Here is a 24,783-nt window from a genome sequence, read left to right on the forward strand (position 1 = left end):
CTACCATTGCAGATAGAGTATGGCTTGTTTTCTGGCTTTAAATGGCACTTTATGAATCAGCTTAATTAGGAGTTCAGGCGGTCATTTAGCCTTGAAGCGCTGGTACTGGCAGATACTATTGACCCAACGAGTAACTAACTCACTGCGCAGCATTTATCCGTCTGATCATTTTCAATGCACTCTCGGTCTCCCAATAAATGTGGCTTTCCCGGGCAGGAGAAACAAAAACGTTAGGTATTAGGTTAATTGAAAAATGCACTTAAGTCTGGTTTTTTCCTTTTGTTAATTTTCGGGAAGCTCGGACGAGGGCTGCAGGTTTAATTCTGATAAGGTTTTGCGTGAAGAATGTGTGAACCTGGCAGTTCTCATGGTTAGTTGGGTGCTCTCTGTTTGTTGTGCCTTGGGCTTGGCGTGGTCTATTTCCAGAGGGTGTCACCTGGCCTGCCTTGGAACGAACGGCGAAACAAAGCAGAGGCACGAGGTCTATGGTCTCTTCGATGTGCTTGGATGCTGCAACCCCTTCGAGACCTCCTGTGGCGGTGGACGGGCTGTTATGATCGGCTTGGAACTGCACCTGTGAAATGTGGGAATCAAGCTCGAGCGCCTTTCCCGTGACGAGATAATCCTCTTTCATCCCCGAGAGAGCGTCTGACCTCTACGGAGCAGACGAAAACAGCGAGCTACCAAGAAGGAAGACCCGAGGGAGAGGAGGTCGCCAACTTGACCGCCCGACAGAGGTCTGACACTTCCACAAGTTCCCCGAAGGAGTCATCGCCAGGTTATGCCTGGAATCTGTATCTCTCCAATGTGGGAAGCAAGCCCCAGCGCTTTTCCCGTGACGAGATAATCCCCTTCAGCCCCGAGAGAGCTCTCACCTCTACGGAGTAGACGAAAACGGCGAGCTACCAAGAAGGAGGACCCGAGGGCGAGGAGGTCGTCAACTTGACCACCGGAGAGAGGACCTCCACGAAGGAAACGCCGTCCACCACGAGGGGATTTAAGGCCGTCCTGGCCCCCGTGTTAATGAGAACCGCTCGAGACTCGGATAGAGTCAAAACCATGTACCAATGAAGTGAATACAATCTTTTCTATTTTTCATCATCACGATGCCCGCCTTCATCGTCGTCTCCTGATTCCTGCGGTGACGACCCACCTCACCCGGTCGAGATTATATCGGCCTACTTCTGCAGCCCTTAAGGGAGCACGGCACAGAACGCGCGTTTGTTCTCCGCCGTGCGTTCACTCCCCGTGAAAGCGCGCGTCCCTCGCGCCCTTTCACTCGCACATACAGCGTTCGGCGGCGCGCGGCGACGATTTCATCTCCATTGACGTCATACGGAACCTCACGGCGATGGCGACGGCAACGGCGACGGCGACGCCGACGGCAGAAATCTGCTTTGGAGTGTCCATATAATTGCTATCGCAATAAAACGTTGCGAGCAGAGAAGGTGGTAAAGACTTCCGACGCTGCTCGACGAGTGTCCCGTTCTGATCTCGTCGAAAACCTCCGAGCCGCCCCCAGAGGCACCGGCAACAGTCACCAACGCCGCGCGCGTTCGGTGCGAACGCGGGCAAAACGTCGACGGCGTCGACAACAGTTCTGCGCGTTGCTGGTACTGCTGCATGTCCAAGTTTATACAGCTGATAAAACTACTATCCTTACTCCGTATAGCTCTCTACTAAGTTGCTATCGCAATTGATGCTTCGCCTTCCGGGTGAAACTGCGACATTTTATTGCGATAGCAATTATATGGACACTCAAAAGCAGATTTCTGCCGTCGGCGTCGCCGTCGCCGTGAGGTTCCGTATGACGTCAATGGAGATGAAATCGTCGCCGCGCGCCGAACGCTGTATGTGCGAGTGAAAGAGCACGAGGGACGCATGCTTTCACGGGAAGTGAACGCACGGCGGAGAACAAACGCGCGTTCTGCGCTGTGCTCCCTTAAGGGCTGCAGAAGTAGGCGTCTCTTTCCTCCTCTACAATCACCATATATGTAGAGCAAACGTGCCTTCTTCCGACGCGCGAAAGGACGTGGGGGAGGGGGGGAGGGGGAGAGAAAGGAGGCGACGTTTAGCTGCGGCACCAAGTGCCTATTTATATCAGAGGCTCCGGCAACAGTCACCAACGCCGCACGCATTTTGAGCGAACGCGGGCAAAACGCCGACGGCGTCGACAACAGTTCTGCGTGTTGCCGGTGCTGCTGCATGTCCAAGTTTATACAGCTGATAAAGCTGCTATCATTACTCCGTATAGCTCTCTTCAAATTTGCTATCGCAATTGATGCTTCGCCTTTCAGGTGAAACTGCGACAACTTTTTTTTTTCTATTGCCGGACGCGACGATCGAAACGTGAGGCCTTAACAGCTTCGCGGTAAAAAATGTTGCTTAGATACATATGTAGCTGTTTCGAGAGGGTTTAGCCTAGCGGCCGCTGTGTTATGCATGGTTAACTTGTTTATTAATAATAATAATAATAATAATAATAATAATAATAATAATAATAATAATAATAATAATAATAATAATAATAATAATAATAATAAAGTGGGTTGTTTAGCGATTGAGCCAAACAGTTTGTGTGATGACGCGGTACCAACCATCTCGTCTCCAATTCTAGAATATATGCTGACATTATAGGAATTGTGGGATGATTTTTAAAAATAGATAAAGCAGTGTATCTGAAAAGAAAAAAATGTGACTGCCTTAACGACGTGCGTGTAGCTTTCATATGATTATAATTTTGCGTTTCTAAAATACCTCTTTGGTTTGATGTCGGTACGGTACATTGCTGACGATGTTTGTAGCCTTTTGATCAAGGACTTTCTGCAAATATTTGAGTCGTGGGCATCGCACACACAAGCACAGCGTAGCTAAAATAGGACCTGAAGTGGAATAAAATGTTTGCCGCTTAATTTTAGTCGGAAAGATGCAGCGTACGTTACTTAAGGGCACCGGTTCATTTGGATGACCTTTTTACGAAGTAGCCAATGTGGATATTCCGTGACAACTGACGTGATAGCACTACAATTAGCAGTTTATGGTCACCTACTCTTTCGGTGCAGGGGTTATCAGTCGCATGCTATCGTGGGCAAGTGTGAGTAATTTATTCATTGCTGCAAAAATTATGGCTCTCGATTTCCTTGTATTTTGTCTTGGTGATATTAGTGCTCGATCAGCATAGAAGCTTTGAACAAACATTGTCTACAAAAAAAAAAAAAAAAACTGGTTTGCCAAGTTGTTTCATCACAACAGCGTGCTGGTGTCATTGGCATACAGAAAAAATTTGGCACTTTGAGGCCAGTGCTCCGAGACAAACTGCATGCAGAAGGCCTTATTCTCGGTATTCAGGTTTCTGAGGTGTAGGGATCTTCAAGATAGACATTAAGAGTGCCGCCTTCTACCACTGTGTAATGTACTTAGTCGCATTGTACGTGCTCGTCTCTCTTTCTCTCTCCGTATTTCTCTTTCTCCCCTCACCACTCTCTTTCTGCTTTTATACCCCTTCCCCTTTCCCACTGCGCAGGATAGAGAACTGGAACTACTTCGAGTGAGCGCACCTGCCCCTCTATGAATCCTTTTTTGTCTCTTTCTCTATGTTGGTCATTTTATCAAGAGAGATAAGGCTGGCCACATACAAATCGAGAAAAAGAAGAAAAAAAAACCGCCCGCATGCTTTGCGACCTTGCAGAATCACAGGCCATTTTCCAGCTAAGCTGTTTCTTTGGAGCAATTTCCTGAAGAATTTCGATTGGCTCAAATAAACGACGCCTTTCAAGACTTTGCCTGTACGCCAATCATGACATGGACCACTTATCATGCAAATATAGACAAGGTGTCACATTTCCTTCTCTCATGACACCGAGAAAGACATGCGCATAGCACTTGTGCAACCATGTAATGATGCCACGCGTACACACTGAATTTGCAAACGCCTTGCCCTTCTGTTCCGTCCGTTTGTCCCGTCCGTCCGTCCACTCTGTTACGCTGGCGACGACCGTTGTCGTGGTCGGCGACAAACAACGATGTTTTTTTTTTTTTTTTGTCGTCGTGAGGCCGCCTCGTCATTTCCAGCTTCGACATTTCCGCAGCATGAAGAGAAAGCAAACCTCTACACAACTGCCACCACTTGGAGGTCTAAACTCCTAACAGTGAAGCAATATTCATTTGCGAGTCGAATGCGCTAAGTGCTAGGGTGCCTCGATGCCTTCCTCGCCCACCGCTCCCCTTCGGCTTCCACTGAGAAGTCGCGTTTGCTCTCGGCCGTGCGTTCGCTCCCCGTGAAAGCACGCGTCTCTCGTCCTTGCGCACTTTCACTCGCACACACAGCATACGGCCAATGAGAGTTTCTTTCTATTGCCGGACGCGACGATCCAAAGGTGAGCCCTTAACAGCTTCGCTGCGCTGTAAAAACAGCAAAGAGGAGAGAAATAAAAGTTAAAAAAAAGAACACGTAACTTACGCGGAGATGTAATTTGAGCTAGCACTCACGATAGAAAGCAACCGAATAGTAAACATGCAGTTATACAATACTAAAAACCGTCAATTTTTTTTTCTGTTCAGAACCATGCAATAACATCAGAAGATAAAAAAAAGAAAGACGGAATGAGAAAGTACGTATTATATCAGCAGGCTACAGGACACCAAAATAATACCAAATTATTACTAAATATATTACTAAATTAAATGTTCCTATGCACACTGCCAGTAAATGTTTATTCCTCAACTGCACGGACACTGCACCAGCATGAAACGCTTCGGTAGACGATTTAGGCCACGTTAGCTTAACTTATAGTGCTCCAAAATGCTTACGTTATATAAAATTCGCTCGACAGTGTTAGCAGCAATTTTATCGATTTTGAAGCAAGATTTTATCTACGTTGAAGCAAGCGTAAATTTCAATTTCGAATAAATTCAGCCAATTTACAGATTCAAAATTCTACTAATTTAACAAATGTTACCAAACAAAGCATGCTTAAGACATTCAAGCGAAACAGTGTTTAAGCTGTCGTATCATCCCGAAGACTATTTGGCTATCCGAAACGAACAAAAGCACGTAGAGCCGCGCGCTGAACTCTCCTTGAGCATTGCTGATGAACATTAGCCCAAAACAAAAGACAACTCACATGGGAAGAAACGAGAAAGACAAGCGAGAGTTAATAACGGCTCAAACATTCACTATTCAAGGTGACTCTTCATTCAGCACGGAAATTTGGAAAAGTTGATGTGAAGTGCTACGGGCCGCTGGATTAAAAAAAACAAAAAAGAAAAAAAAAAAAAACGACGTCGCATGCCCCCGCGCGAGGGACACGTGTAAATGCAGAGCATAGTGGGGTTCCGTGGTGTGGTGTTGTTGGTGTGGTGGTGGTCTGGGTTGAGAGAGAAGAGAGAATCGTAAGTAGGTAACGTAAAGTTGTTATTATTTTATTGGCATCACTGCGATTCTTATTATTATATTATATTATATTATATTATATTATATTATATTATATTATATTATATTATATTATATTATATTATATATTATTGCTTCTCTGTTGTTCTTTTCTTTCTTCTTCTTTCGGCACCCCCAAAGTCCCGTTGACGTTGCCCGACGGCTTCCGCGCCAGCGGCCTCCAGACGACGACGCTTGCTCGCCGCCGCCTCTCGTTCCCGTACGCCGGGGTCCGCGGCCCGACGCTGACGTGTCGCAGCCGCGTGTCGTTCTCGACTCGAAGGGTCCGCGGCCCGACGCTGACGCCTGCCCGCGGCTTCTCGTGCACGCTGCTCGGGATCCGCTTGTCGACGTTGACGCCTGGCCGCGGTTTCTCGTTCACGAAGTTCGGCGTCGGCAGCGCGCCGTCTCGCAGCCTTGTCTTCTGCCGCCGTCGACGAAGACGATGGCACGATGTCTTGAACTGGTGCTTCGGCGCTTGCGTTCGTCGGCGGTCGCAGTTGATAAGCGATGGAAGCAAGACCTTCAACTAGTACCTCGACGCAATCCAACATCAGCGCCGATGGATGGATGGATGGCTAGAAACTTTTATTGAGCGATGGTAAGATTCGCGGTGAGTCTTCCAAGAGCCTCCGATCTTCGAAGACTCACCGCGAATCTTACCATCGCTCAATAAAAGTTTCTATCCATCCATCCATCCATCCATCCATCCATCCATCCATCCATCCATCCATCCATCCATCCATCCATCGGCGCTGATGTTGGATTGCGTCGAGGTACTAGTTGAAGGTCTTGCTTCCATCGCTTATCAACTGCGACCGCCGACGAACGCAAGAGAGCGCAGGACTTGACGAGTGGAGCCCGCGCCAACCCGCTTTATATTCCTAGCGCGCGCGTTAGAGGGAGCGGGGTGGAGAGAGGGCGCGCTATCACGCCAGCACCCGCTGTTGCTACGTAAAGCCCCTATATTTATAAATATAGGGGCTTTATTGCTACGGTGCTTGCAGCGCCGGAGCGCGACTCAACTACGACGCTTCGCGCGCTGCACATGTGCTGCAAGCGTGATGCGGGAGAGGAGGAGTGGGGGAGAGGGCGCACCTATGCTCGAGCTGTTGCGGACGGACGGCGCACGCTACATGTGAGTTAAACAAATGCTCTGCATTTAATAAAGGTGGCCGTGGCAGTGCTCAGCAATTGAAACGCGATACTCAGAGCGCGTTCCTGCCTCCGCTTCTCTGCGCCACCGGTGAGCGATGGGTGATCACAAAGTTCGTCACAAAGGTTCTCGCTTTCATCGTATACCACGATGTATCGGTTCGGTGTTCCATGTGCACACGTTCGGTGCGAGAAGCGGCGGCAACCATGAGCTCCGATTATCGCGTTTCAATCGTTGGCACTGTAGAATCTCGTTCACTGCTGTGTAGAGCGCATGAGCAACTAGGTTCGGTTCACGGTCGACCATTGGCTGCGGCTAATGGGTTCAACATAGCTTACCCTGCCTAGGTGCATGCGCGGCGACACACATGTGTAAGACTGCAAATGTTGCTGTTTGGGAGCGGCGGCGCTTAATGAGCGCCTTCGTTATGCCTGAGCGTGTCGTTATCGTGCTATACACAACAGTGAAGGGCACTGTACATATGAATGTAAGGAAACCACTCAAAGCAGCGTGAACATAGCGGAACTCCCATTGAATGTAATTTGAGCCATTCCCTACTCTCAAATGTAATCGCGCTCTTCCGATTTACGTCGGTGCTGGCGTATTATTGGCCCTATGCTTAGCCGTATATCTGGACCTTGAACACCGTAGCTAATGGATGTGCAATACGCCACAAGAACCACTTAACTGTGTGCACCCGACCGCCATCTGCGGCAACGACCTTTTCCAAGCCACCACGCTCCTATGTCGGCGTACGACGAAGTCCTCTGAAATTCGACGTGACTGTGCAACTTTGTGCAAAGCTCGCAGAATCCGGGGTGCCATTGAACAATATCATGGCTATCTTTCCATTTTAAATAAGTGGCGTACTCTGTGTAGTTCTTTGATAGTTTTATAAGATACTCGGCGAGATCCTTGGGCGATTCGAACGAGAGGGCGTCAATAAAAGAATGGTTTGGCGCGATATGGCTGTAATTGGCCCCACCGAAGACAACTGGTATGATGTCGTGCTCTAGCGCGGTATAGAACTTCTCGGTGACGTAATCCGCGCATATCGAGTTCTCGAAGGCAAGTGCGAAGAAGTAGGTGCGCTCGAAATCCACGTAACAGGAAATACCTCGGGACATCGGGCACTTGTGGTCGCCACAGAAGCCGTACACATCAACGTCCATGTATTTCTTAAGTTGAGCGACGAAGCGTTCCCTCCCGCCGTTAGTGAGGCAGTTGCTGACCATCCATACGGCGGTTTTTTTCTTAGACTTCCAGAGGGCCTTCAAGTCTCTCTTCGTATTTGTAGCGACGGCCTCGCGAGGTACAATCCTACCGTAGGGCACGTAAACGTCAGAGTCTTTTCTATACGTCATGGTCCAGTTAAACATGCCGTGCGTGAGATTGAAGTCCGTGAAGTCGGTGTTTGGCGGTGGTTCCATCAAGTAGAAGATCCATTTCTGCCAGCTGAAGCGCTTCTGGGGGAGATCCGTCATCTCTAGGTTGCGCACATGGAAGACGGTAGCGTCGCTATATTCTACCAGACATGGGTCGTTAGTGACGAAGCACTTGACTGTGCAGTTCTCGAGCAATACTTCGCCGATTCTGGTATCGTTGAGTGGCCCGTACCAATCACTAAAGAATTTGGTCCACATCATGATGCGTGGCAAACCTTGTGTCACATTGCTGTTGTTTAGCGAGTTGAAGATAGGGCAAGAAAGACCCTTCAGCGAGGTCCCTTTCAGCTCCGACATTCTAACATATCTGCTCCGTATCGCATTGTAGAAATACAGTGACGTGCACGTGGCTACCAACACAAAGACTAAAATCTTCCGCTGTGTAGGCATCATGACAGGTGTCACTTGAACTGGCCGGTGAATGGTGAACGAAGAAGGGTCCTGCAAGCAGTGAAAAAGAAGTAAACGAGGAATTCATTTGGCATGCGACCAAAGTAGTTGTAGTCAGTTAGAACTACATGCAAATGTATTTGAACAGAAAAAGATATCCTATCGAAATGCCGCTCGAAAGGAAGTGATCTCATGCCTTGTATACATAGGCGGTGTCACGTGTAGTTGCATAACATGGCATGCTGATGAAACCTTGAAGCGAGCGTTTTCCGGTGTCTGTATGAAATGGGACAAAATAGGAACTTGCTCTCCCGGGCTTATAATCTTCTAGACACGGCTTGCGATCTACCGGCGCCGTCGCGAAGTTCGCGCCTTGTGTTTGCCTTAAGTTCGCGTCAAAAAGGATAATTGAAGATTGCAACATATGTTTAAGAGTGCAACATACCCAGTGACACATACGTTGTTTTGTACGTCACAAAAAAGAGCAGCGCCAGTAATTGCGACAAATTCCTTGGATGGATCATCTTTCATCCCAGTTCGACATTTTAAATACCTTAGCGTAACATTTACTTACAATCTGTCATGATCTGCACGCATTGATGTTCTAAAGCCTTAAAACAACTTGAATTCCTACGTCGTACTATGCAGAATGCTCCAAAGAATACGAAACTCGTAATGTATAAAACACTTGTTCGCCCCATTATCGATTATGCCGCCGCAGTGTGGTCACCCCATAAGCAAAACAACATAATCAAACTAGACGCAGTCCAAAAGAAAGCCGTCCGCTTCATTTTTCACCGGTATGACCGCTATATTTCACCATCGTCAGCCCTCCCTGCTCTAAACAAAACATTACTTTCCGTGCGTCGTGACGTGGAATCATTTAATTTTTTGCACAACCTAATTAACACTGTCCTCTCGTACTTCGAACACAGTTTGCCTTTCTTTCACCAAGGCTTCTTCTACACGTAACTTCCACGAGATTAATCTTATTCCTTTCTATGCCCGTACAAATACTTCAAGTACAGCATCTTTCTCCGCCCTACAGAGGTATGGAATTCATGACCTGGCTGTTTTCGTTCACTCCCGATAAGCGAATTCGAAAGTGCGCTTTTGAAAACGAGTGTTTGGAACTGCTTCAGGTGCGTTTGGTTTATGCCTTGCGTATGTATTTCACTGTTTCGATGCTTTCTCTATTGAAGAATATGATTTCCCAGTGCTTTAACTGTTGTACTAATATTTAAATTTGCTATTGTTATAAGATTCTTTGTTCAGTTTCACTTTACTTTTTGTTCACCACTGTATTAACTAACCCATTCCTGCAATAGCCCTTCTATGGGGCTGCAGTTGTACAAATAAATAAATAAACAAACAAATAAACAAACAAACAAACAAACAAACAAACAAACAAACAAACAAACAAATAAATAAATAAATAAATAAATAAATAAATAAATAAATAAATAAATAAATAAATAAATAAATAGATTAGACCATGCACTACCCCTTGACCCAAGTTGACGTAAAAGAGGTTAGATACGGATAAACAGGCTAACACGCAGACAAACATACCTGAAACTGGGTGAAGTTCCGAAAGAATGATAATCGCAAAAACAAGTGATGAGGTATCTACGTGGCCCCGATTGCGTGATGCACACGCCCTACACTCAAATCAAATGACTTCTGCGCTTTGCCAGTCTCACTGTCCACGGTGCGGTGTCGTTATATTGTAGGCGTCTGTGCATCTTCAGCGTCACCGAAGACTCAGTCCAAACTGTACATCGCGCTCATCTAGTTTTCTTGCAATTTTTCTCAGTGGCATATTGCTACGCTTGCAAACAGTGCACGAAGAGCGACTTCGAGACTGTACCGGCATGCGACATTTAGAACGGCCATGTACGTAGTCCGTCAGCACATGTGAACAGGTAACTGCGTGGTTCAAATAGTTAACAGACCTAAAGATCAAATGTGTTTACCAAGACAGCGCATTCCGTATGGCTAACTTCACGGATATTATTATGATTACAAGAAATGCTTGGAAGCCTTCATGAAGTCGAAGAAACTGTATTTATTGTGGCTAGCGCAGCATTGCGAGCATCAAGACTTGAAGCTGATGCATAAGTTTTGGCAGCAAGGGAAATGTGACTGAAGAGGACATCAACCTGAAGGAGTGAGTTTTTGGTGAGTGCACGTTCGCCTAGTTTGCCGTGCATTTTTTTTTTTTTTTTTTTTTTTTTTTTTTTTTTTTTTTTTTTTTTTTTTAGAGCGCAGCTCTTATAGGCGCCCGTTACCCGCCGTGGTTGCTCAGTGGCTATGGTGTTGGGCTACTGAGCACGAGGTCGCGGGATCGAATCCCGGCCACGGAGGCCGCATTTCGACGGGGGCGAAATGCGAAAACACCCGTGTACTTAGATTTAGGTGCACGTTAAAGAACCGAACCCCAGGTGGTCCAACTTTCCGGAGTCCCCCACTACGGCGTGCCTCATAATCAGATCGTGGTTTTGGCGTGTAAAAACCCCATAATTTAATTTTTAGGCGCCCGTTCCTGGGTTGAGCGTCGGTGTCCCTAGGCGTAACGGCGCCAACGCGCTCGTGCCACTGCTCGGGCGTTCATCGTCGTCTTCTTCCACAGCTCCGATGCCGCTCATGATGCCAGCGTTCCCATACTGCCCCTCGTACTCGGGCCACTGCTCGCGCCTTCGTCTTCTTCCACAGCCCCACAGCCGGCTCCGATGCCGCTCATCATGTCAGCGTTCCCATACTGCCAGGTCTTAAAGTCTCCCTTCAGCGGAGGGGGGCCCTCATGTATAGGGCGGCGACCAGAATAGCGCTAGCGCACACTCACAGACGCTCATATATATATATATATTGTAATGGAATCAAGGATCGAGACACAGAGACAGCGCCCCTTCCTGGGCCAGCTGTTCTAATCTCTGCCTCGTTTCCTTCTCACCCCTAGCCCTCGCTGTCCGAGCCCAAGTGCATCTCTTCATGTTTAAAATATACATACAGGGTGTCCCAGCTAAATGTAGCCAATGGTTTAAAAACGACGGAGTGTGCTAGGAAGCTCAAACCAACTCAGTGGTGTTGAGGTTCGCGCGTTCTAGTCTGGGGTATATTTTTGTTTTGAAAACTCAATTATTTAGTATAAGCTAATTGCCTAACTTTTTAAATATTGCCTTCACTAAGAAAGTGCCAATACGAAAGTTGTAGATCACAGTTAAAAATGGCCGACCGAAATGTTTGCAACTAAATACCATTTAGTAAACGAAATCCGCTTGTCTCTGCAGTGCTGTTCGGGACGGGCTCGGCGTTTCCGGTGGCCGAACATACAGCAAACTCTTGGCCCATCTCGTGGTATGGGCATTGGCGGTAAACCTCACCGGTCCCCGAAGTGTGAGCAGAGTGGGCGGTGATCGGGGGCGCTAAATTTCGAAGAAATTAGCAACTTCGGCCGCACTATACCTTTAGGCAGAGGTTTCGTTTGGGTGTAGCGGGTAAGCTAGTCGGTAGCCACGGCGATCCAGTTATTTGCAGATGTTGACGTCGGAAAGGGTCCATACAAATCCATCCCGATCTGCTGAAATGGTCGGCGAGGAAGCTCAATCGGCTGTAGTAATCCCGCTAGCCTTGTCGGTGGTGTCTTGCGTCGCTGACAGTCTCGTTATGTCTTGACGTAACGGGCGACGTCGGCGGTCAGGCGCGTCCTGCGCTGAACGATAACATTTGTTAGACGGTCAAGCGTGGTCACCCGAGAAAGATTAATAAGTACACGTGTCAATACCGTTTCGTCATTCACAGTTTTGCGACTGTGTTATTGACTGTCAGTGACGGTCAATAACATAGTAGCAAAACTGTGAATGACGAAACTAACTTTTTATTGGGCGAACTTGTGCCCAAAAAAACAAGCGACACTCGAAGCACAACGATAGCGGCGAACACAGTCGGCGGTCGTCGAACATCTGATCTGAGGATCAAGCGCGTTGTCTTTTATACATGAGTGATCGAAGGTTTCACAGTAATCGCTGGTGCTCGCGTGTCTTCCAGAAAGTACTACACAATTCGCGTCGTGCATACATGCAATTAGGTTACACAAGGTCGGGTGACAACAGACAGCGGATAGAACCATCGATAACATTCGAGAAACTTCCGAGACATGCAGGCGCGTCCTGCGCTGAACGATAACATTTGTTAGGCTGTGAAACGTGGTCCCCCGAGAAAGATAAACAAGTACACTTGTCAATAGTTGAGGGACGAGATGACCGGTAAAGGGGTAAAAATTTGTAGAGGGCACCGCCTCCACTGACGAGTTAAGTAATGCCAATGCGGCATTTGTGCAGCTGCGAATCGCACGGCCGCTAACCTTTCCACCTTTCCCGAATTTTTTTTTTTCATTCCATTCTTCGTCACAATTCAATGCTTTCTTCTTTGACGTGTTAGTTCTCACACGTCACTGTCAATCGCTCACCTAGGCAGCGAGCGTACAATTCGTTTAACCTATGGTGGACCATCTGACGTTGGCATAAAATATTACAGCAAGCTGCGAACTTTCTGCGCGTTGTAGCGTCCACGACGCACAATCCGAGTGATGACGTGTGCGCATACATTTCGGAGGCAAGAGAATACAGTACGTTTCTCTTGCGGCTTCTATAGGTCTTAGTCTGACCTGGAATAAAGTATTTTCTCTCTATCTCTCGTGCGGCGCGTAGCTCTGGCTGCATGAAAGCTGTAATATTGGAGTCGCCTATGCATGAAGTAGCAGATGGCGGACGAGGAAGCGGAGCAAAAGATCGGGATGACGCCCAACGAAGAAACATCAAATGCAAATGAAGATTATGTTTAGTCAAGTGGCTGCCAGTCAGGTGGTCCGATGAGTAAGAGTCCATACAAGGGCTCAAAGATAAATCGGCAATGATAAGCCGTCAAAACTTTCATCCGTTTGCAGATGTGAATGTTCACGAGGCACTGACGAGTATCACACCAATTTTTCCTAGTTTCCATTTATTGGGCGACTCTTCGCACGCTGCAGCAGGGAACACCTGGAAGATTTCGCCGTTCTTGCTCCAAAACTTTTGTCACCAGGAAGAACGTATCTATGGACGAAATCTCGGACGGTCACCTTCGGGGCGCGCTTATTGCTTGGTTGAGAAAAACTGGATGAGCTGATTGGCTGGTTGATCACTACGTCACGGGAAAGCGATTTTATCGCCGAAAATGATCGTCCGGAAATACGTCCCCTGAAATCGGCCTTAACAAGACGCGGCGTGCTCATTCCGTGCTTTCATCGTACCCAGCGTTATTGCCACAAGCGCTCCCCGCTTGTCTGCTTTTGGCGAAGCTGCGTATACGGTTTTCACCTTTCTACGATACATTCTGCCATCAGCAGCTAACTCTTCTCCGCCACAACACTGTAACGTCCAAACACAATGTTCAAGTCTAACTTGTTCACTTTTATGTCTGTCCCTGAAGGGTACATTTGTACAAAAAGAAAACGATAAGGTATTTTTGAGTTAAGCCTAATTAGTGCAGTAATTTCGTTAGTTATTGGTTTGACAAAATTCACAGCTGGAAACTCGCTTCAGCGTATTGAGAGACACACTATAATAGCTATGCGCTAAGTTTCCTGTGCTTTTAAATCAGAATTTCTAGGTATCAAACTAAGCTTACAGCATATGATACGACGGACATTATACGTATAGGGATATGTCCTCTGTATTCGACGCGCCGCGACAGCGAAGTGGCACTGGCGTTGAACTGCTGTGCTCGAAGCATGCGCATGCATGTGTACCGCGCATATATGCGCCTTTCTTTCTCTTGTACGCTCGCAACTACCAAACACTATTGGAAACAATATTGCCATCCTCACTGGACGAATACTCTTCCATTGGACAGACATTGTGTCGTGACGAAGAAGCACGCCGGCTTGCTCGCCTAAGAACACTCTGTTCGCACGTTTCAACCGATGCACGCTATACGACACCCGGCATATACCTGTCACTTTCGCTCCAGGCGCCCACGTTTTACTGTGGGCGTGCACCTCTGGGGGAAGAAATGCTCGTATCGCAAGTTTATCTCAGCCTACAGTGGTCGATTCGTGATACCTTAACCGATTAAGTGACGTCAACTACGTCATAGCAGAGTAGACCTCCAATAATCGCCGGTCGCGGAAGACGTAAGTGATTCATGTGGCCCGCCTGAAGCACTAACAATAACGTGGTTCCTTGACTTGAGTTACGCTGCGCGGCAGAGCCGAAGAAGAGGAGATTGAAGAGCGGCGCGTACAGAAATGCCTACGATCGTACCTCTACGCCCCCTATGTATGTATGTATCATAAGAAGATATGATATATATCTTCAGAGTAATACTGTTGGCCAACTTGTTCTGTGTGACGGGGAACAGACCCAAAATGACAACAAACGATGACATTAACTTTAGCAAACGCCAAAGAAGGTGAAGGCGAAAGCCTGCGTGCTCAAGAAACATTCATTAAATTACTTGACATTCTCAGACCCAAAATGACAACAAACGATGACATTAACTTTAGCAAACGCCAAAGAAGGTGAAGGCGAAGGCCTGCGTGCTCAAGAAACATTCATTAAATTACTCGACATTCTCATTCGAATGCGTTGTTTCTTCTTATTACTTGTTTTATTCGTCCAAAGGTCGCGGATTTGATCGCCTTAACATTAAACTTCGCCTTAACGCGAAATGTGGGTGGTGGATTCAGCTCCAACATAAGCTCGAGGGTGCGACTCGCACCGAAGGTCGTGGGTTCGAGCGCCTGCATTAACGCTATCCTGGGGCGCGATCGTATACGCGTTCCAAAAAGGAATGGAGGCCGTCCGTTCCATCGAGCCGCACACGACTGGTCAATTTGAACCGTGACGATCAAATTGACCAATCGTGTGCGGCTCGGTGGAACGGACCGCCTCCGTTCCATTTTGGAACGCGTATACGATCGCGCCCCTAATTAACCCGATGACGATGGCGACCCGCGCAACATCAGAATTGTTGTGCGAGCGTTTCTTGCTTACTCATAGAAGACGATGACGACGGTGGCCCGCACACCATCACAATTGTTGCGTGAGTGTTTGCAGATAGGTAAGGCACGATGCCGGGGTCGGTGTAGTAAGTAAATTACTACGCCGTGTCGTCATCGTGTACGATTTCGCGCTGACGACACGGTTTTCGCTCAAGGACGTTGATGGTGGACTGAACGATGATGCATATAGGGCTTTCGCCTTAAAACACCAGCTCGCGACTTCAAGATGATATATCACGTACAGTTTGAAATTTGCTTGGCACAACCAGCTGCGTAACATTCATCCGCATTGTGAAGGACAGATTTCAATTTCACTGTGATGCTGACGTGTACGTTAACTTTTTTCTGCGACAGCAGTTAAATGCTCGAAAGCGGGTTTGCTTCATTCGTCCTCTCCGTTATGCCGGCGACAATCGTCGCCGTCTTCGCTATCGCGTTGAGTCTGCAGGCTACCTCCCCGTCCTCACCCTAGCCGTAAATCCAATAAATGGAAATGTAGGAACACTGGTGTACCTAAATGGACACGAAAGAGGAACATTGGATTCGTTTAGTCTAAAAATGTCGCAGTTTCACCCGAAAGGCAAAGCATCAATCGCGATAGCAAATTAGTAGAGAGCTATACGGAGTAAGGATAGTAGTTTTATCAGCCGTATAAACTTCGACATGCATCAGCACCAGCAACGCGAAGAACTGTTGTCGACACCGTCGGCGTTTTGCCCGCGTTCGCACCAAACGCGCGCGGCGTTGATGACTGTTGCCGAGGTCTCTGGGGGGCGGCTCGGAGGTTTACGACGAGATCAGAATGGGACACTTGTCGAGCAGCGTCGGAAGTCTTTACCACCTTCTCGCCTCACACCAATTTTTTATATAAATAGGCATTTGGTGCCGTAGCTAAACGTCACCTCCCCTCCCTCCCTCCCGTCCCTCCACGGCCTTTCGCGCGAAGGAAGAAGTCACGTTTGCTCTCCGCCGTACGTTCGCTCCCCGTGAAAGCGCGCGTACCTCGCGCTTTCACTCGCATATACAGCATACAGCGCGCGGCGACGATTTCATCGCCGTTTGACTCCATACGGAACTTCATGGCGACGACGACGCCGAAGGCAGAAATCCGCTTGGAGTGTCCATATAGTTGCTATCGCAATAAAAACAATTCTTTCAAAGTTAAACTTTTATTAATTTTGTTAATTTGATGTTTCCTCATAATGCCCCTCTTAAGATGCAATCTAATCTAGTCTTCACCTTAATTTAGTCAGTTACGAAACTATACGCCCTGTCGAACACGTCAAAGTGCTCCAAAGAACGTATTATAAGTAATATAATTTTGGTGATTTTTTACAGCGTGCTTGACTTCTAACTTTGCCCACAAATTACTCTTGTCATGCCCAACGTAAATATCCACCAAATGACCTCCGCCAGCTTTTGTGGTTATGTCGGTACATTTTTTCGACAGTCAGCATTCAAGTGTTTGCCGCCATGCGCGAAATGAACGTTCTACCGATATTCTTATTCCAATGGGAGTTACAAATTACCACATTTCTCTTGGACAACTCTGCGTTAGCTAGACGATATTATACCTGAGATTCAACACTGCATGCGCAAAAAAATGAAAGCCCCTTTCTTGAAGAAAGATGGTTGAACGCGAAGCTTTCTCCCATGCAAACTGAATCAAAGTCCAAAGCCAACGACCACGTAACGAACCCAAGAATGCTGAGCGACCCGATGCGATGCATATATGATTTGATTACTTGTTTAGGATTGTATTTTTTGAACGTTGAAGTTGAATGAAGACACATTTGGTTAAGTTGCATAGCCTTTATTTTAGATGATGTAGCCGTTGATTACACGCACACACGCGCACTTTCACGGACCACTCTACACTTGCACATTATTGCCTTGTGATCGCTGTGGTAGACGGTCAGAGTCTCTGCCGTTGCCGGTACACGGGATCGGCCTTACGGGCACGATCGCGCTCGCGCTTACGTTCGCGTACGGCAGCCTCTTCTGCCGTGCACTGCACCCGCGGCCTAACCATGGTGAGAGCCGGGAATGCCTTGCGTGACGCGCGTAATGCAATGCAGATATATACAGTTCGTCTGGGTAGCGTGGCGTTGCAGTTCCCATTGTTCTTATCGGTACAACTGCGAATGTAAACTGTAGTGTTCTACCATACGTATGTCGTGCGCCGTTGTACTATTGTGGGCGCAGATGCGCAGATAGTTCCATTGTGTAAGTTTGCTTTCCTGCAGTGCGTTTTCTGCGCTCCCGGACGAATGAGTGAGACAAAGAAAGCTTCGCTTTAGTGTAATGACTGTCTTGCTAACATGCTTATCAACTATCGGTATGATCGGAATGCCGTATAACCTAACCTAGCAGACAGTGACGTTGTGCTCATAAGCAGGCAAGAGGTCGCGCTACCACATGCGGCATATGCACGCTCAGGCATACGTGTTAAATCGAGTGTCGCATTTGCGCGCTTGAGTAGGCATCTCGTACAAAAACATAAGTTGTCGATGAACCTAGATAACAACGTTTTCCTCCACCGCAGCGGCGCACCATCTGTCAATAAAAAGACCAACAGTAAGAAGAGACATATGCAAGAGGAGACGGCTAAGCAATACAAAAATCATAATGCACTCGAAAGAGTAAACCTAGTTGGTTGAATCTTTCGAAACACATAGAAAAGACACGTGTGGAAACGGCACCATCAATCGCGCTGCCAAAAAAAAAAAAAAAACGATTACCTGATCACCGCAGACTGATAAACTTGCAGATCATGCACTAGTACGGATAAATATGTGACATCTCCGGTGTCATGGCATAACGATAAATGCGGAATGGTGCGAATGAACAGTTGCTACTTCGAACATCGCCTTTTCTATGCCTTCTTTACGTTCGCTAGAAACTTAAACAACGCTTTAGTTGCCCCCATTGAAGCTGCAGTGTCAGACCATGGGCCGCGAATGGCGTCCTCCGACTGTGGTTGCCTGCAAACACTGGCTAGGAAACCTTCCAACATCCTTCGCTCCATCTTATATGCTGGACAATCACACAATACGTGTTCCAGCGTTTCAGGCTTCTGGCAGTGTTCACAATCAGTGCTGTTCGACTGGCCAATGGAATTGTTTTCGTTGTCAACATGACTGGTGTAGAGGTGATGAAGGGGTCAAGGAAACACGCACTTCTTGAAAAGCAGGCGGCTTACGAGTCTTCAGTGACGCTCGGCACATTTCTTAGCTTGTCTAAAGAAGCGTAAAGGTGACGCTGCGTTTAACGCCTGTTACGTCATGTCATGGACTTAAGCACCGTAGTCAGCAAAACCAGCAAGAGACCAGAAGCACCGTAGTCAGCATTCAGGTTCTTTGCTTGCAAATAACAAGCGCTGTGAAAAGCTAATCGCATGCGATAAAGGTTGAAATTTGCGATGGAACTAGTGTCATGAAAATGAAAAACAAATAATATAATGTTTTCTAATATCTGTCTAATGTTCGAAGGTATAGTCACCCAGCAGTTTGTCGGACGCTGAGCATGGTATCGCTCAGCAATGAAAGCTAGCGTTGGCAATCATGCCGCTTCCTGAAATAAACGTCGGGTCCGTTCACGTTGACAGGCATGTCTCACTGCGTCACCGTAGTTCATAATCATCATCATTATCAGCCTATATTTATGTCCACTGCAGGACGAAGGCCTCTCCCTGCGATCTCCAATTACCCCTGTCTTGAGCTATAGCTGATTCCAACTTGCACCTGAAAATTTCCTAACTTCATCAACCGACCTAGTTTCCTGCCGTCCTCGACTGCGCTTCCCTCGAATTGTTCTCGAGCTTCTTGTTAGCCTCAAAGTTTCTGCCTCATATGTTAGCACCGGTGGAATGCAATAATTGTACACCTTTATTTTCAACGACAGTGGTAAGCTCCCGGTCAGTTAGTCGCCCCAGCTGTGCAAAGCTTTTTTTTAGGAATCCTAAGTTTACAAGGAAACAGCGACGAATTCACAAACCTTTTCGTTCGTGCATGGGTGCTGATTTCTATTAGAGGGCAGCCTTTGCTAGTAATACGTTCGACGTCACGACTGACTTGAATCTTCTGGTACGAATTGTTATATCGTAAACACTTTTTTGTGAATACGGGCCAAGTTTAGCAGCGCCAAATAAGAAGCGCGCAAGACAATCAGCTGTGCCATCGCGCGTTGTCTCGACCATCAATGTGTGCGACAGTGTTTTCGCGTGCTATAGGGTGATTTTCCGAAAGGGGGACGCTTTAAGGTCACACTCTTCTTTTTTTCACAAAGTTATCTTGGCGAAATTGAATATTTGTGTCGGAACAGCATTTCTCTTCTTCTGCATTCACCGGAATCTGAACTCTCTATAAATGTCTACCACAACTTAGTCACAAAAATGAGAAACGACCCTAATCCTTGACTTAGTTGTCTGCTAGTGGCACTCGCACCTCGGCGTTGGTGTACCCTGGTGTATTGTTTGGGTTAACTTTGTGTTATTAAACTGAAGTACGACACAGACACAGAGAATGCCGGTGAATTCTTGATGTAAACGATGTAAACTACACTACACTAGGCCCGGCGTCTCCTCGTCGTCGGAAACTCGACCGTACACAACACTTGGCCCGGCGTCCTCGTCACCTACTTCCATGGCGAGCGGAACGGGTGGGAAAACGAACTCGGAGAAGCGAGCGAACAGAACTGGCGGGAAACCGCCACGCACATAGAGCCAAACCCTTACTGATGTGAGAGAGAGAGAGAGAGAGAGAGAGAGAAATTTATTTACAGAAAGGCAGAGAGGTCGGCCTGAGCTGTAACTTGCTCTGGCCTGCTACTCTACACTGGGGAAAAGGGATGGGGAGGAAAAGGGTTACTGATGCGGTGGATATCTAAACTGTACGATTGTGTATGGCAATTAGACTTTCCTTAATTATTTCTAATTATTGTTGACACTTAATTAGTCTTTAGTGTACTAAACCTGTGCTCTGATGTCATATCTATCATCAACCATACGTAGAACCATCGATATCTACCTGTTTTTATTTTGTATGATTTATTTTCAATTTCGTCCCACCTCTGTGACAAAGCGGAAGTCGGTCCCTAATGGGAAGTTGCTGCGCAATTGAAGCAAAGGGTGTCACTCGGTGCTCGTTCCACTAAAAAAAAAAGTAAGAACGCTGAATGGGGCGCAACATTCAAAACACAAGTCCAACTGTGACCCTAGAAGTTCTGAAGTTCTCGTTGCCCACAGCCATTTCATCGCTCACATTCTTCCCAATAATCAGCTTTATCGCTCACAACGTAACCTTCGGAAAATTGTGCAGGCCTATGTTCAGCGATATTTCGTGACTTTTGTACTGTGGAACAGTGAATATGCGGTTATTTTTCTCCCATCGACTGTTTGTCGCCATTCCGAAAAGCGCTTTAAACGCTTCGAAAAGCATATCAGCTGGGAACCCATCACCTCTATACGGCTTCGGAGAAAATCCGCGCTGCGGCGCCAGCGTATCTGAAAAGTGTCAATATGAGGGCGAAGCATCGGCGGCAGATCCTACGTGTTTTCGCATTATATAACTGTTCGTGCAGCAGCTCCAAAATCGCTGTTCTGCATGTGCGCACGAACTACGCGTAGCTGTGCTTCTTCGGGCAGCAGTCACTTCCTGGGAGACGATTGTGCAAATGGAAGAAGGCAGGGATTGAACAGCGTGAATTACATAATGATCCCAATGTGTCCAATTACACAAGCTTTAGACACGGAAAGAGTATGCTGTTCAATAAACATAAAAGAAAATAATGTCGAGCTAGTTGGTTGTGATGCTTCAAAAAATTATAAGCACTAAAATGACAAAGACAACAGTCCATGTGTCCTCTGTTGTCCTTGTATTTCATGCGCTTATACTTTTTTTAAAGATGTTCTACGCTTGAAGGCAGGAAAAAAATGTCGTAGTTTCGTCCGAAAGGCGAAACATCGATTGCGATAGCAAACTGGTGGACAGCTATATGAAGTAAGGATAGTGTGAGCGCTAACTGTGCACGTTCATCATCGTCTTGATCGGGTGGTTGGGCGGTGCCGAACTGGATGGAAGGTGAGACATGGGAAGGGACATTTGGCGACAGCGGGCAGCGAGACAAAGTGTCAGCATCTTGGTGTTGCCTACCAGACCTATACCTACCTACCAGACCACAGTTGTGGATTGATGGATGGCTGTTGCACCAGGACAATGCACCCGCTCACACGGCCCTATCTGTCGAGCAGTTTCTGACCAGCAAAAACATTACTTTGGTGGGGCATCCTCCTTATTCACCTGATTTGTCTCCATGCGACTTTTTTTATTTCTTAAAGTTAAATCTTGCTTAAAGGGAATCCATTTTACCTCAGTTGAAGAGGTTCAGGCAAAAACGGAGAATCTCCTGAAGGGCCTTCCAAAAACCTCGTTCCAGAACTGTTACCAGCAATGGCAGCACCGAATGCAGAATTGTGTGAATGCGGAAGGGGACTACTTTGAAGGTGATAATGTCACGGAGAACTGATTCTGTAAGTACAATAATTTATAGGGCCACTCTCGTTTTTCTTTTTTTTTTTTTTGTCATGCCTCGTATCTGTCAGTGTAGTCGTACTCGTGTAAACACTGCACCCAAGGGCTGAGGCGTCCTGGCAAATTCTTCAGGGAGGACAACCAACACAAGAGCATGATGGTCAGTCACAATTGTGAAATAGCGGCCATATAAATAGGGGCGAAACTTTTGTATGAACCATACGATGGCAAGGTATTCGTGTTTAGTGATGGTATCATTTCGCTCAGTAGGAGAAAGAGTACGACCGCGTAGGCCATGACTTGCTCTTCAGAAGCGTGGTTCCGCTGCAGCAGGACAGCGCCGATTCCATGCCCACTTGCGTCAGTGTGTAGGATAGTAGAGGCTGTGGGATCAAAGTGACAAAGCACTGGTCTTGACGTCAGACATCACTTGAAAGTCTGAAAGGCGGCTTCACATTCATGCGTCCAGGCAAAGGGTGTGGTCGTGGTCAGAAGTTTATGAAGAGGAGCTGCGATAGTCGCGAAGTCACGGACAAAGCGGCGGAAGTACGAAGCTAATCCGAGAAAGCTGCGAAGGTCTTTAGTTGTGGTTGTTTTTGGAAATGTAGTACAGCAGCGACCTTGTCAGGATCTGGCTCAATGCCGTGCTTGCTGACGGCGTGACCTAATACTTTGATGCTGCGGCTCGCAAATCGACACTTCTTAGTATCGACGCGTCGTGTCATTTCGTTCCACCCAGGCGACGAAGTGCTCCTGTGGACACTTGTTCGAGTACCGGGGCTCTGTGAAAAATTCTTCACAGGTAGCTCGGTCCGTACACCGTGCTTGAAAGAACATCTGCCGTGAACTATCGCGTCGCTCCTGTTAGCTCGGCTAATGACCGCCGTTGCCGCTGCAACGAAATCGCTCACGTCTCTCGCCCGAAGCCTTATCTTCGGCGTTCGTACCGTTTCTGACTCGCTGCCTTGCCGACCGCTTTCGTGAGGGGGGGCTAGTGTGAGCACTAACTGTGCGGTTCATTATCGTCTTCATCTGTATATACCCATCCTCATCATCATCGTTTGTCGGGTTGGTGCTCGCTGGCTGTCTCGCGCTGTGTTGAGCTACAAGGGCTCTGCCTTCGTACTAGGCGTCGTCTTACAATAGTAGTTTTATCGGCCATTTAAACTTGTAAACGTAGGCATACTAACTAAATTAACAAGCCTGGTGTCACGCGCGCACAAGCAAACATGAACACATCTCAGTGAATGACCGCGGACACTCACTGTCAAAACGCTGGAGTGAGGAAGCGCGGTAGCAGCAACGAGGGAATTGACCTTCGTGCTACCGCTCGCATCGACACGAACTAAGCCACGAAAACACAGCGCAGGGCGGACTCTGTCCCGGTCGCAGATGGCTTTCAACAGACAGCGTCCCGGGCGGGCGCGCGCGCGCGCGGCCGCTATATATAGTTTATACGGCCGATAAAACTACCATTCTTGCTTCGTATAGCTGCCCACTAAATTGCAATCGCAATCGATGCTTCGCCTTTCGGGAGAAACTGCGACTTTTTTCTTCCTTCCTCCATGCGTTGTCCATGCGATTCCTCCATGCGATTCCTCCATGGAATGTCGGTTTCGAAAGCGTACGGATTGCGTATTGCTCGAGAAACCTGAATTCAGGCGCAGTCAGTGCCTGCAGCCAGTGACACCGTGCAATATGTTGTTCGTTCCATACTGTAGTGCCACTGTAGTGCTAAACCTGGTCTGGCAATAATGAAGCTTGCATAACGTAGGTGCCGTCCGCTATTAGCCACCACCGAGGCGATAGCTCCGTCACTGCTATGACAGGCGCGCGGCCGAGTGCCGTCCAACGAGGAAACACACTTCCGTAAGATAATTTTTGTTATTACGGGCCCTGAATTCCAGGCTGCGTGCCCAGAGTGGAAAAATATTTAGCTCCGTAGCATACGCAAGGCCCCGTAAGCTTTCGGCGAACACGAGTATATGTCGAGGGTGCTTCACTGATCCAAGAGTTTTAACTTCTCAACTAAACATTGAGCGACATGCGAGAGACTATGTTGGAACGCTAATTGAAATTTAAAAAAAAACTCCCAATTTAAGATCCTTCAGTGTGCATTCAAAGCATGCAACGAAAGTTTTTGCATTTCCCTCCTATCAGAATTTGGCCGCCAACAGTAGAAATTGCGACCTCGCGCTCATCATAAGAGCGCTATATACCGACTGAACCACCACGGCAGTTTCGAAGACGCAAAGAAAATGAGACCTAAATGGACATACGAAGGACCGGAGACTGACTTTCCTTGGACGCTCCTACAAAATTTCTACTTGAAATTGCTGTATCGAGATCGTCACAGGCACGCGCCGAACAACACGTCGATGACGTGCCTGGACGCTTTGTAATTGCGCATGCTCCGACCGCCTTGACCAGGGTATAAAACCACGAGTTCAGCCTTTTGAGTATACAGTTCTTGTTCGCTCAACCAATTGTGATGCTTTCCACGCTTCCTAAAGATACTGCAGAAATAATTGCCGCGTTAATATTGCACCTTCTTTGCGTCTGTCGGTGAAAATGGCGAAGGCTTAAAGAATTCACTGCAGGCACGCTAGACGGCCGGGGATACTGCTGGCAAGGCCACCCGCGATAACGCAGTCCATTCGCTGTCTCGACTTACACGAAAGCACGAAAACAAGACCAACTCGGGCACTCGGTCGCTAAGGCCGAAGATCAGGGCACGCTCGCATTCGGACTTGCTCGATACCGGAGCTGCGCGATAAGCTGGAGCGTCT

The 24,783-nt window shown here is 47.4% G+C and overlaps 2 protein-coding genes across 6 annotated transcripts in view; one reads left to right on the forward strand and one right to left on the reverse strand.

Moving 5' to 3' along the window:
• The window catches only part of LOC125940577 (alpha-(1,3)-fucosyltransferase C-like), a 37,075-nt gene extending 24,407 nt beyond the window's left edge, over positions 1-12,668 (reverse strand). For 2 of the 5 annotated variants that reach the window (XR_007463767.1, XR_007463769.1), the window contains exon 1: positions 9,995-10,289. Coding sequence is in view for 2 of the 5 variants with exons in the window: in XM_049656912.1 (XP_049512869.1) it covers positions 7,271-8,473; positions 11,888-11,983 (1,299 nt within the window). In the remaining 3 variants the exon portion in view is untranslated. Of the gene's footprint in view, positions 1-6,451; positions 8,474-9,994; positions 10,290-11,887 lie in introns of those variants that run through there. The other 3 variants (XM_049656912.1, XM_049656913.1, XR_007463768.1) reach the window with 3 other exon arrangements.
• The window catches only part of LOC119431153 (neuroglian), a 50,274-nt gene continuing 35,952 nt past the window's right edge, over positions 10,462-24,783 (forward strand). Inside the window, exon 1 of the mRNA XM_037698624.2 lies at positions 10,462-10,603. The gene's annotated coding sequence lies outside the window, so the exon portion shown is untranslated. The remainder of the gene's footprint in view (positions 10,604-24,783) is intronic.

This window comes from Dermacentor silvarum, chromosome 10 (genome assembly GCF_013339745.2).
Source record: "Dermacentor silvarum isolate Dsil-2018 chromosome 10, BIME_Dsil_1.4, whole genome shotgun sequence".
Classification (NCBI taxonomy): domain Eukaryota; kingdom Metazoa; phylum Arthropoda; class Arachnida; order Ixodida; family Ixodidae; genus Dermacentor; species Dermacentor silvarum.